A 13,204-nucleotide genomic window follows, 5' to 3' on the forward strand; every position below is an offset into this window, starting at 1 on the left:
ATTTGGTACTGGCTAAGAGACAGAAAGGATCAGTGGAATACACTTGGGGCAAGTGACCTTAGCAAGACAGTATATGATAAACCCAAAGATCCCAGCTTTTGGGACAAAAATCCACTATTCGATAAAAACTGCTGGGAAAATTGGAAGACAGTGTGGGAGAGATTAGGATTAGATCAACACCTCACACCCTACACCAAGATAAATTCAAAATGGGTAAATGACTTGAACATAAAGAAGGAAACTATAAGTAAATTAGGCAAACACAGAATAGTATACATGTCAGACCTTTGGGAAGGGAAAGACTTTAAAACCAAGCAAGACATAGAAAGAGTCACAAAATGTAAAATAAATAATTTTGACTACATCAAATTAAAAAGTTTTTGTACAAACAAAACCAATGTGACCAAAATCAGAAGGGAAGCAACAAATTGGGAAACAATTTTCATAAAAACCTCTGACAAAGGTTTAATTACTCAAATTTACAAAGAGCTAAATCAATTGTACAAAAAATCAAGCCATTCTCCAATTGATAAATGGGCAAGGGACATGGATAGGCAGTTTTCAGATAAAGAAACCAAAACTATTAATAAGCACATGAAAAAGTGTTCTAAATCTCTTACAATCAGAGAGATACAAATCAGAACAACTCTGAGGTATCCTAGCAGATTGGCTAACATGACTGCAATGGAAAGTAATGAATGTTGGAGGGGATGTGGCAAAGTTGGGACATTAATGCATTGCTGGTGGAGCTGTGAATTGATCCAACCATTCTGGAAGGCAATTTGGAACTATGCCCAAAGGGCACTAAAAGACTGTCTGCCCTTTGATCCAGCCATAGCACTGCTGGGTTTGTACCCCAAAGAGATAATAAGGAAAAAGACATGTACAAGAATATTCATAGCTGCGCTCTTTGTGGTGCCAAAAAATTGGAAAATGAGAGGATGCCCTTTAATTGGGGAATGGCTGAACAAATTGTGGTATATGTTGGTGATGGAATACTATTGTGCTCAAAGGAATAATAAAGTGGAGGAATTCCATGGAGACTGGAACAACCTCCAGGAAGTGATGCAGAGTGAGAGGAGCTGAACCAGGAAAACATTGTACACAGAGACTGATACACTGTGGTACAATAGAATGTAATGAACTTCTCCATTAGTGGCAATGCAGTGATCCTGAACAACTTGGAGCAATCTACGGGAAAAAACACTATCCACATTCAGAGGAAAAACTGAGGGAGTAGAAACACAGAAGAAAAAACAACTGCTTCAATACATGGGTCGAGGGGATATGGTTGGGGATGAAGACTCTAAATGAACATCCTAGCACAAACATCAACAACATGGAAATAGGTTTTGATCAAGGACACATGTAATACCCAATGAAATTGCACACTGGCTCTGGGAAGGAGAGGGAGGGAAATAATATAATTCTTGTAACCAAGGAATAATGTTCTAAATTGACAAAATAAATTAAATAAAAAAAAAGAAATTATATGCCTCAAAAACAGCAGATAAAATATTCTATATAAATAACATTGATGAAGCCAAATTAGACTCATTTTGATTATTTTCCATATTTACTCTTTATAAACATCTTTAGCAAGGATCATAAAAGTTTTATACTTATCAATGACCAAACAAAGAGTTTTAAAGGAAACAATTTTAGCTGTTTTTAAATATAGTGATTAAGAAGGTTTTCAGTTTTTCCTGAGTAGCTAGTAAATTCTCTTAAGATTTCTCAATAGTATTCACTCATATAGCTTCTTCATTCACTGGTTCTCTTAATTTTTAAAACCATGTAAGGACCTGATTCTATAATTGGAGTGGTAGTCCATTCTTATTTGTTTATAAGACTTCTATCTTCATGAATAACCTTCTTTGGCTCAGGAAGGGAGGAGGGAAAGAACATGAATCATGTAACTATGGAAAAATATTCTAAATTAATTAGTTAATTAAAAGTTAAAAAAAATAAGACTTCTATCTTACCTAGATATTAACTGTATTAATTGTAAGAATGGAATAGAATCAGTCAGTCATCATTCCTACACCATTTCCAGATAAGTGTCTAGTGTATAGAGTGTTGGGTATGGAGTCAGGAAGACTCATTCATTATCCTCAGTTCAAATTGCTCCAGGGTCACTTGAATCTGATTTTCCTGATGTCAGGTGTAGAATTCTATCTACTCTTCCACCTAGTTTGCCTCTCAGAGTCCTGACCTGTCTCCATCAAAGCCTGAGGGAAGATGGCTGGATTTGGTCTGACTTACCTGGCCTCCTGTCTTTTCCTCAGGGGTCCTTGCTGCTTTAGCTAGGCTGATCTGTGTGACCTATGAATGGCAGCTGGTAGGAATGAATAGTCCTTTTCCTGCAGCAACTACTTCCCCAAATGATGTCTGGGAGAAGTGAACTAGAAGGACCAGTGGTCTGGCAGGTGCTGCCATGCCCAGAGCTCTTGTATTCATCTTCCTGCATATGGCATTTGGTTGGCAGTTACTAGAGCTGATTAAGAGAAAGGGAGGCTCTCTAATCCCCAATGATTTCGCCCCTCAAAGAGGGCTATGAATTCTGGGCTGAAAGTAGGAGATGGTGGTCAAGGTATGGTGATGGAGATTGTGGCAGTAGTGGTGGTGGTAGTAGTAGTAGTAGTAGTAGTAGTAGTAGTAGTAGTAGTAGTAGTAGTAGTAGTAGTAGTAGTAGTAGTTTGAACCTCTTGGCAATAGAAATCATAGAGAGAAATACTGGTGGTATAACAGTGATGTAAATATAATATGCAATACCTATGCAGAATTAAGAAATATTCAAAAGATGATAAAAATATATAATAATGCAATTTACAAAAAGTTTATCATTCTTACCTGATATTTAGAAATGTTAATGCTTGTAGATTCAGAATTGCCTCTGGGATATACCGAATACAATTTTGATACAAGTTGAGACTTTCAAGAGAAACAAAGTGGCATGCTTCTGTGGGAATTTCTGATAGGCGATTCCGTGATAGATCTGAAAGGAAAATATATTTCTCAATATTAAAAATCATTATGATGAAATATTAATTACAAAACTAGGGTTGGCAAATTTTTGGAGAAGGAAAGAAATTTTGACCAAATAAGAAACAGAGTGTTATAGAATGTAAAATGAATAATTTTGATTATATTTAATTAAGAAGCTTCTGTACAAACAAAACTAATGTAATCAAGATTAGAAGGGAAACAACAAACTGGGAAAAAATTTTATAACAAATGTCTCTGATAAACATCTAATTTCCCAAATTTATAGAGAACTAAGTCAAATTATAATACAAGTCATTCACCAATTGTCAAAGGATATGAACAAGCAATTTGTTCACATGAAGAAATCAAAGTCATCAATAATAAGATGAAAAAATGTTTTAAATCATTATTAACTATATAAATGCAAATTACAACAACTTTTAGGTATCACTTCACTCCTATCAGATTGGTCAATATGGTAGAAAAGGAAAGTGGTAAATGTTGGAGGGAATGTGGCAAAATTGGGATACTAATGCCTTGTCAGTGGAATTGTGAAATGATCCAATCATTCTGGAGGGCAATTTGGAACTGCCCAAAGGGCTATAAAACTGAATATACCCTTTGATCTGGTAATACCACTACTGGGTCTGCATCCCAAAGAGATAACAGAAAAGGGGAAAGTAGGGAATGGCTGAACAAATTATGGTACATGTTGGTGGTAAAATATTATTGTGCCATAATAAATTATAAACAGAATGATTTCAGAAAAAGCCAGAAAGATCTGCAGGAAATGATACAGAGCAAAATAAGCAGAACTGGGAGAACATTGTACACAATAACAGCAATATTGGATAATGATTATATGTGAAAACTAGACCACTCTTAGCAATGCAATGATTTGGGACAATCCTGAAAGACTTATGATGGGGAATGCTGTCAACTCCAGAGAAAACTGTTAAGAGTTGTCTTTCAAATCAGTGCATTTATAGTTTTATTTTGGGGTTTTGGTTATGTATGAGTTTGCTCTTACAACAATGACCAATATGGAAATGTGTTTCACATGACAATAAAAATGAAGTAAAATTTAAAAAACCAAGGCTTATTTAAAAAAAATTTATAGCACTTTAAACAAAGCAGGCACTCAATAAATAATTGTTAATTGATAGAATTTTCCATTTTAAAATATCTAAAAGCTTATAAATTTTTATACTAACTATAAAAATGGTTTTAATTACTTTAACACAGGTAACACCACAAGTTATATTGGGGAGGCAACTACTGGTAAGTTCACCAACAGTAAACTTAATCATCATACTGGCTAAACTTGAAAATGGATGCCTGGAGGCTAGATGGAAGTGGCCTGGTAATTTAGCTTCAATATTGGGTTAAGATGATATATTCAGTACCAAATTGTTTTGATGACCACTGCTTTGTAATATAGTTTGAGATCTGGGACTGCAAGGCCATCTTCCTTTGTATTTTTTTTTTTCATTATTTCCCTGGATATCCTTGATCCTTTATTCTTCCAAATGAACTTTGTTATGGGTTTCTCCAATTCAGTAAAATAGTTTTTTGGTAGTTCAATGGGTATGGCACTAAATAGATAGGTAAGTTTGGGTAGGATGGTCATTTTTATTATGTTAGCTCATCCCACCCATGAGCAATCAATGTTTTTCCAATTGTTTAGATTTAGTTTTAATTGTGTGGAGAGTGTTTTGTAGTTGTGTTCATATATAGTTCCTGTGTTTGTCTCGGCAGATAGATTCCTAAGTATTTTGTATTGTCTCGGGTGACTCTATTGCTGCTGAGGCCTGACACATACTATCATTCTATTATAGCAAAACATACTAAGCCTTTTTTACTCCTAAAAATTACTTTAAAAACAAATGGCGGGGGGGCAGCTGGGTAGCTCAGTGGATTGAGAGTCAGGCCTAGAGACGGGAGGTCCTAGGTTCAAATCTGGTCTCAGCCACTTCCTAGCTGTGTGACCCTGGGCAAGTCACTTGACCCCCATTGCCTAGCCCTTACCACTCTTCTGCCTTGGAGCCAATACACAGTACTGACTCCAAGACGGAAGGTAAGGGTTATTAAAAATAAAAAAAATAAAATAAAAAAAATAAATGGCTCTTTATTTTTGCTTTTAAAAAAGGTTCCCACAGGAAGTAGTTACAGCTAAACATTTAATAAAAGATCAGATGATGTTAGATTGAAATGTTAGTTATTTTACTAGGATAAGATACTATGGGTATAATATGATAGGGTATAGACTGAGAATGCTAAATCTTTTATTTTTAAATTAGAAAAAGCACTAAGGTAAATGAAGTTACTCAAAACAGGCAAACATCATTTTAATGTCCACATGTTAACTACCTTAATATGAAATATGATAAAAAAAATGAAATAGCTAGTTTGGCATCAATATAATGAATGGGAAGAAGGTAATCAAGTTAATTTTTAAAATGTATTGTCAGAACAAATATAGCCAAAAGATTAAAATAATTGTGGTACATTTTTTAATGGATATCTACTCCATCTGCTTCAAATGTTGATATGTAAGAACAACTAAAACAATGAAAGCACAGATAAATGAGATTTATGTCTTGAGGAAAAAATGATAGTAAAATAGATATATTCATATGAGTCCTCTCAATACTTATTTTTCTTTCCATACAACTTTATTTGAAGTGCATTTCAAAATGACTAGTTAATATTTTTCCAAAGCAAAATCATTTGCTGAAATGACTTAGTTAAAAAAGGACATTTCCACCATAAACCTGTAGTTTATTTGTTAACAAATATGCCTAATATAAGGGGCGAGAGTAGACATATATAGAAGTTCCAAGTAGAAAAGGTAACTGAAAACAATACCTCAGATGTGGTCTTATTAGAGCAGTGTACAACATGCCTTTTACCTCCTTATTTCCAAGCTACTATGCCTTTCTTACTGCAACTTAAGATAACATTAACCCATTTGGCTGCCATAGTTCCCTGTTGACTCACGTTGAGCTTGCAGTCCACTAAAAACAATTTAATGAATTACTGTTTAACCACGACTTCCCCATCTTGTACTTATAGAACTGATGACTATTCATTCTTATACAACCTCATCTTATCAGATTTGATCCAATGTTTTAGACTTTCAAGGTCTTTTTTTCCCCCAACCTTTTTTCTAACATATGTAGGGTACTAACTTTCTTGTTCTTGTTCTTTTCTTTTTTTTTTAAGCAGACATACTTTCTATACATTTCTCCAAGTCCCTAATAGAACTGTTAATCAGTACAGGAACAATCAAAGATCTCTGGAGAATTTCCCCAATATACTTTAAGTTATTCTCAAACCCACTAATGAATATTATTTTACTTCTGACCATTCAACCAGCTCTGAATCTAAAGAATGATACTGCTATCTAGACTCTATTATTGGATTCCATGCCTCTCCTTTCTCAATAATAATATGAGAAAATTTCTCAAAAGTTTCAGAAATCTTAGGTAAAGATTATCAATAATGTTTTGCTTAGCTATCCTATTCTTATTCTAGTAATGTTGTAAAAAATATAAAATAAGGCTTATTTGGCATAATCCATTCTTAATGATACTAAATTGACTCTATATTTACTATCTGCTCTTTTCTAAACGTTTCACTAAAGATCTCTTTGATAATATAGGCTATTAAAAAATTAGTAGTTATTTTAACAAGTAATCTTTCTCATCTTAAAGCTAATAGGTTTCTAATAAAAAGGTTTTGGATTTTTTCCAGATTAAACTGTATTTGTCAGAAGTTAAGTTGATTTGTCTGTTACTAATTAAATGAGATTTAAGAACAACACGAATTCATAAATTAATAGACTGCATTCATTATACACTTGGATCAATGGTCATAGAGAAACTACTCATGGGATCTGTGGGGCTTTTTCTCCATGCTTCATGAAGGAGGAACTTGTTGGGTAGGTCAAGAAAATGTTGATCAAGTAGCATAATGAAAAATCTTATATAATTTAAAAGAGAGAAACCCAACAAACAATCTTAAGTTAGCTTTTAGGTTAAGTTTCATGTCAATAAATAACTTATTTGTTTGTTAAAGGAATTTTCAAGAAAATTAAGTCACAAAAGTTATAAATAAAATAATGGCAAAGAGACTAGAGTAACAAAAGGAAGAGATTACACATGATTACAGGCTGGATTTATACAAGTAAAGGCAAGCTGGTTCAATATTTTAAAATAGTAAATAGATTAGAATAATAAGAACCAAAAAAAAGGTGATTGTGTCCAATAGAGCTAGAATTTTTTTTTTTACAAAATACAGGTTCCATTTCTGTTAAAATTTCTAAAAAAAATGTGAATAAATAGACTTCAGTAATAAATAGTATCTATCTAAAATTAAAATTCAGCATTATAGAAGATGAGAATAATCTAGGGACCTTGCCAATAAGATCAAGAGTAAAGCAAGACTATCCACTGTTTGATATAGTACTAGAAATGCTATCTATAAATAAGAAAGAAAAAGAAATGGGAGAAATAATCATAGGCAAAAACCAAAGTTATCACTTTTGCAAATGTTTTAGAGAACTCCTGAGTGTGAATGAAAACATCAACTGAAAAAATGATTTCTGTTAAGTTGCAGAATATAAAACATAATTCACATAAATCATCAGCAGTTCTGTATATTATCAACAAAACCCAAGAAGAAAAGGAACAAAGGAAAATTCCCATTAAAATAGTTACATAATGCCTTATTGAGTCTATCAACTCTCTATAAGAAGGAAGATAGCATGCTTCATCATCCCTCATCTGGAATCACAGTTGGTCTTTGTAATGATCAGAATTAGGAAGGAAAGGAAATAAGCATTTATTTAATGCCTATTATTTAGCACCTATTATATATGTAAAGTATTCAGCACAATGTCTGGCATGTAAGAGGCATCTGATGAATGTTTGACTGACAACAATAAAATTACAATGGCTATAAATAGAAAACTTAAATTGCACAATCATTGCTATTTCTACCCCTATTCACAGAACTACTACTATGTAGAGCTGGTTTTCAAAAGCATAGTAGACAAGGTTCTGGCTCCTGCTTTTTTATAAGGCACAGGATAAAGAAGAAAGTATGCTGGTACAATATCTAGTAGGGACTTGTGAAAGCTGGGAATAGAACATGGAAATAACAACCAGTTCAACTACCATCCATAGTACCAGCCCCCTGCAATTGTTTGGTGTCATTTCACACATTAAATGTATTCCTAAAAAAGTTGTCTCTTCATCAAATACAATATAGTAAAACTTATAGCAAGCATAATATAAGTACTATTGAGCCTGAATGACTCACTGTCACTTCTATATATTTATATTAAAATGAATATTAATATTCATGATGATGACTTCAACATCCTCCAGTGCCTTTTAATTTTAAAAAGTTGTATATAGAATTGTTTTAGAATCAAGTGTATGTCTTAGAAAAATGATTTTGTATGAATAATATATTTGATTCACCATACACAATACTCATTCCTTTACCATCACAAATCAATCCTACTATGGTTAGACTGAAATTTTCTTTAAATTTCTATTTTAATTTCAAAGATGTTCCCAACAAAAGATTCAGGCCTCAACAGAGAATAAAAATGGCATAAGAACTCTTATTATGACTGCAAAAAAGATTCATCTTTTGTCTGCTATCCTCCTCTATCTATTATTATTATCTAGTCAGAACTAGGTGATAAAAGAGGCAACAGACTAGTATGTAACATAAAATGATAGATTTAAAGCTAGAAGAGAGCTCAGAGATCATTAAGTCCAACTCCCCCTTATCTTGAAGATAAATAAACTAGAGCACTGAGAAACTAAGCAACATGCCCAAAGGTAGCGTGTAGTAAATGACTGAGGCAAAATTTGAAACCAGGACTTTTAATTCCAAATATAGTATTTTCCATTGTATCACAATGAGTTTAAAAATTTTTTAAATTCCTTTTAGTAAATGAACTTATTCTTAATGCCATAAAATTTCACTCTGCCTGGAATTAAAACATTATTTGAGCACAAAAAAGTAACAAAATATGTATTACACGTAATGGTTAAAGTGGGAGGTTTTAACCTTTTTTGTGTCATAGAATGCAATATTTTAGAATTCCAGTGAAACCTATGGACCCCTTCTTAATATAATGTTTTTAAATGCATAAGATAAAATACATAGGATTACAAAAGAAAATAATTATATCAAAATATAGTTAGGGGATTCATTTTTTTTTTTAAATTCAAGACCCTATTAAGAAACACTGGATTAATTCATCAGTTAATGGTCAAAGGATATGAAAGGTAGTTTGCAGAATAAGAAATCCAAGCCAGCAATAGTTATATGAAAAAAATTATCCAAATCACTTATTAGAGAAAGGGAAATTAAAGTAACTTTAAGGTTCTACCCTTAAGTCTACCAGATTGACAAAGCTAACAAAAAAAGAAAATCAAAAATGTTGGAGGGGCTTTAGGAAAACGGACAAACAGATACTCTATTGGTGGAGCTGGTAGAACAATTTTGGACATCAATTTGGAACTGTCCTCCAAAAGTTACTAAACTGTGTATACCTTCATATAGCAATGCCACTGCCAGGCTTATCTATATGTCAAAGAAATGAAAATAAGAGGAAAAAGTTCTATATGTACAAAAATGCTTGAGTAGCTATTTTTGTAGTGGTAAAGACTGAAAACTGAAGAGATGTCCATTAGTTGAGGAATGGCTGATGAAATGATAGTTTATGAATGTAATGGCATAGTATTATACGGTAAGAAATGAAGAAAAATATGTTTTTATAGAAATCCAGGAAGCCTTGCATGAATTGATATGGTCAAAGGAGCAGAACCAGAAGAATAATTTTGGCATAATAGCTAAACTATAAAAATAAACAATTCTGAAAGGCTTAAGAACTCTAATGAAACAAATGATCAACTATGATTCCAGAGGGCTGAGAATGAAGAATCCTATGAAAGATAAATAGGATAAAAACATAGAATGAGTCATATATTTTGGGGGCATGGCCAACAAGGGAATGTATTTTTAGGAGACTTCAACACATATACTAACACTTTCTCAAACACCTAACCATCTGATTTTTCAACCTATTATATTTTATATATATAAATATATTATATTTACTATGACCAAATTCTCCACTTAGCCTCAGCCACACATAATGATTGTCATAACTTTGGATCTTGCCATCCACCCACAAATGTACCATCTCCACATTCAAGAATTCTGAAATTCCCTATGTTAAGCATAGCTCCCAGAGGTTTGGATCTAAAAGTTTTTCTGTGACCGTTTTTTCTTTTGTAAGGTCTACCTGCCCCCCAAAGGGTATATTATTTGTAATTGTTTTCTCCTAATTCTTGAGGTAGTTATAGGTCATACTTTTTTTTTAATCAGCTCTTTTTCTTCTTTCTCCCTGCCTGAGGGAGAAACTGCTTTCTACTTTATAAAGCTTATAAAATGCCATGAGAACAAGATTACACCCCAAGTATGTATACAAGTAGCTTGTTATTTTTTAAAATCAAAAGATGTCACAGTTGATTTAATAACATTCTTAAGTCACGCTGCCATAAAGTAAGTGCTTTATCTTTCTTGAATACTGAATATAGCAAATTTCCCAATTTACAACTTACACTGCACGGATGTGACATGTTTCAAACCTAGATCATGTTTTTTTTTCCTATAAACCCTTACCTTCCATCTTGGAATCAATACTGTGTATTGGCTCCAAGGCAGAAGGTAAGGGCTAGGCAATGGGGGTCAAGTGATTTGCCCAGGGTCACACAGCTGAGAAGTTTCTGAGGCCAAATTTGAACCTAGGACCTCCCGTCTCTAGGCCTGGTTCTCAATCCACTGAGCTACCCAGCTGCCCCCCCCAGATCATGTTTTTAATGACTTTCATGGTTCAAGTTTACTCACAAAAATAAATTTAATTCCCAAATATAGCAGAAATACTTTTTTTTGAAGTTTTCCAGTATAAAGGAAAAGGAAACAATAATGTTACAATAAAAACCAACATAAGTATAAAAAGTAGCATTTTCTTATATTGAATAGTGCATGCTAAAGTTAGAGAAATAGCATGTTTAATTGGAAGATGTGAATGACTCGTGAAGATTCTTAAGAGCCTATTTCAAAGACTTCAGAATTGTTTACTTCAGATCTTATTAACTTTTCTCTCCCATAATATAGTAAAATAGCATCTATAATTACTTATAAATTTACCAGGCACCAAATCAGGATTGTTTTTCAGCTGACAAATGGAAATGAACTGTTGTATGAAAGAAAGAGGGGAAAGAAGATGAGGAATTAAGAAGGATGAGTATGAACATATGAAAATGTCTGTGTTCACAGATCACAGATTTAGAGTGCTCTCTACATTCTCTCATCATTTCCCGCAGGTTTAATAACTGTCCCCACAAAGATGATTTCTGAATCTATCTTATATCTACATCCTATTTCTCCTAAAATTCAGTCTTATATAACCTCATGGCCTATTGACATTTCTAACTGTGTATCTCTTAGGTATCTCAAACTCAATGTGTCCAAAAGAGAAGTCATCTTTCCCCCAAAAAAACACAATCCTCTTTTGAACTTGTAATTTTTGTTGAGGGCACCACCATTTTTAGTTACCTAGGTCTACAAAGAGCTAGCTTTGAATACTCATTCCTCCTCACCCCCACATATCCAGTTATTCATCATCTTGTTAATTCTACTTTTACAAAATTCCTCACATCTTCTTACTCCACTTTTCTCTACTAACCATTAACAGTATGAAAAGATCTATTTTTGGCATAGACTACAATAATAACCCCTCCAACTTGGTCTCCCTGACTCAAGCTCTGCACTACTGCCCTTTTTTTCCTATGAAGATTTTCTTTCTTATTATGAACTTAACCATCAAATGCAATTATAAGTCAAATTGTGAATTTCCACTACATTCAGTTTTATTGAGTGTATATGAATTTCAACATAGCAGTAACAAAAACAGCCTATTTGTCACCTTTTAAACTTCCTTCTCTCCCAAGGATTTTAATAGTTCCCAGATATTAATTTCTTCTTTTTTATATATTACTATCACTACTTGTCCACTCCCAAATCCCAACTCTTTCCACTTCCAACTCCCCCCCCCCCCAAAGCCCTTTTTTTGGTAATGAATTAGCATCATGCCTGTTACCTCCTAGATGCTTAGTAAAAGCTAGTTAATATACCCAAAGGGTTATAAAACTGTGTGTGCCCTTTGATCCGGTAATGCCACTTACTAGGTCTGTATCCCAAAAATAATAATAATAAAGTGGAAAGGACCCACTTGTACAAAAATATTTATAGGTGCTCTTTTTGTGGTGCCAAAGAATTGGAAATTGAGGGGATATCCATCAATTGGGGAATGGCTATATTGTGCTATAAGAAATGATAAAGCAAGATGATTTCAGAAAAAGTTGGAAAGATCTGAATGAACTGATTCAGAGCTAAATAAGCAGAATCAGGAGAACATTGTACACAATAACAGCAAAACTGGATGATGATTATCTGGGAAAACTTGGCTACTTTCAGCAATGCAGTGATCTGGGACAATCCTGAAGGACTTATGGAATGCTATCTACCTCCAGAGAAAGAACTGTTAGAGTCATCTTTCACATCAGTATATCTTTGGTTTTATTTTGGAGTTTTGATTATGTATGAGTTTGTTCTTACAACAATGACCAATATGGAAGTGTGTTTTACATAACAATAAACAATCTTAAAAATTAAAACGAATAAACGCTAGTTGACTGACAAGTCAAGAACATATTTATACCCTGACCATATATGAAAATGTATGCTTCATTCTGAACCTCTAGTCCAGTGTTGGTGAAGATGTGGAACATCTTTAGAAACGCCACTCTTGGAGCTGCTTCATTCCCTCTCTTCACAGTGCCCAAGGATATTTTTTTGCATGCCCCACTCCTCTTCCAACCTCCCAAAGCAAGCATTTCCTCTCAGCTCTCTCTGGTAATTCTGGGACTCACAGATTACTTGAATTTATCCTTTGGGTACTCAAACTTGGAAAAGGTTCGTTCACCAGTACAACTCTAGTCCATTACCTCTGACCTCTTTTGGACAAGGAGGAAGGATGGTTTTCATCAATCTTCTGAAAAATAACTGGGCATAGCACTACAGTGAATTTTAAAGTCTTCCAAAATTATTTTATTTTTCATTA

The 13,204-nt window shown here is 33.5% G+C and overlaps 1 protein-coding gene across 16 annotated transcripts in view; it reads right to left on the bottom strand.

Annotated features, from left to right (window-relative positions):
- LRCH3 (leucine rich repeats and calponin homology domain containing 3) overlaps positions 1 to 13,204 on the bottom strand; it is a 162,279-nt gene that overhangs the window by 110,108 nt on the left and 38,967 nt on the right. For all 16 annotated transcript variants that reach the window (XM_056793606.1, XM_056793608.1, XM_056793601.1 and 13 more), the window contains one exon: positions 2,854 to 2,998. In XM_056793606.1, coding sequence (XP_056649584.1) covers positions 2,854 to 2,998 — 145 coding nt within the window. The remainder of the gene's footprint in view (positions 1 to 2,853; positions 2,999 to 13,204) is intronic.

The sequence above is a fragment of the Monodelphis domestica genome, chromosome 4, assembly GCF_027887165.1.
Source record: "Monodelphis domestica isolate mMonDom1 chromosome 4, mMonDom1.pri, whole genome shotgun sequence".
NCBI lineage: Eukaryota > Metazoa > Chordata > Mammalia > Didelphimorphia > Didelphidae > Monodelphis > Monodelphis domestica.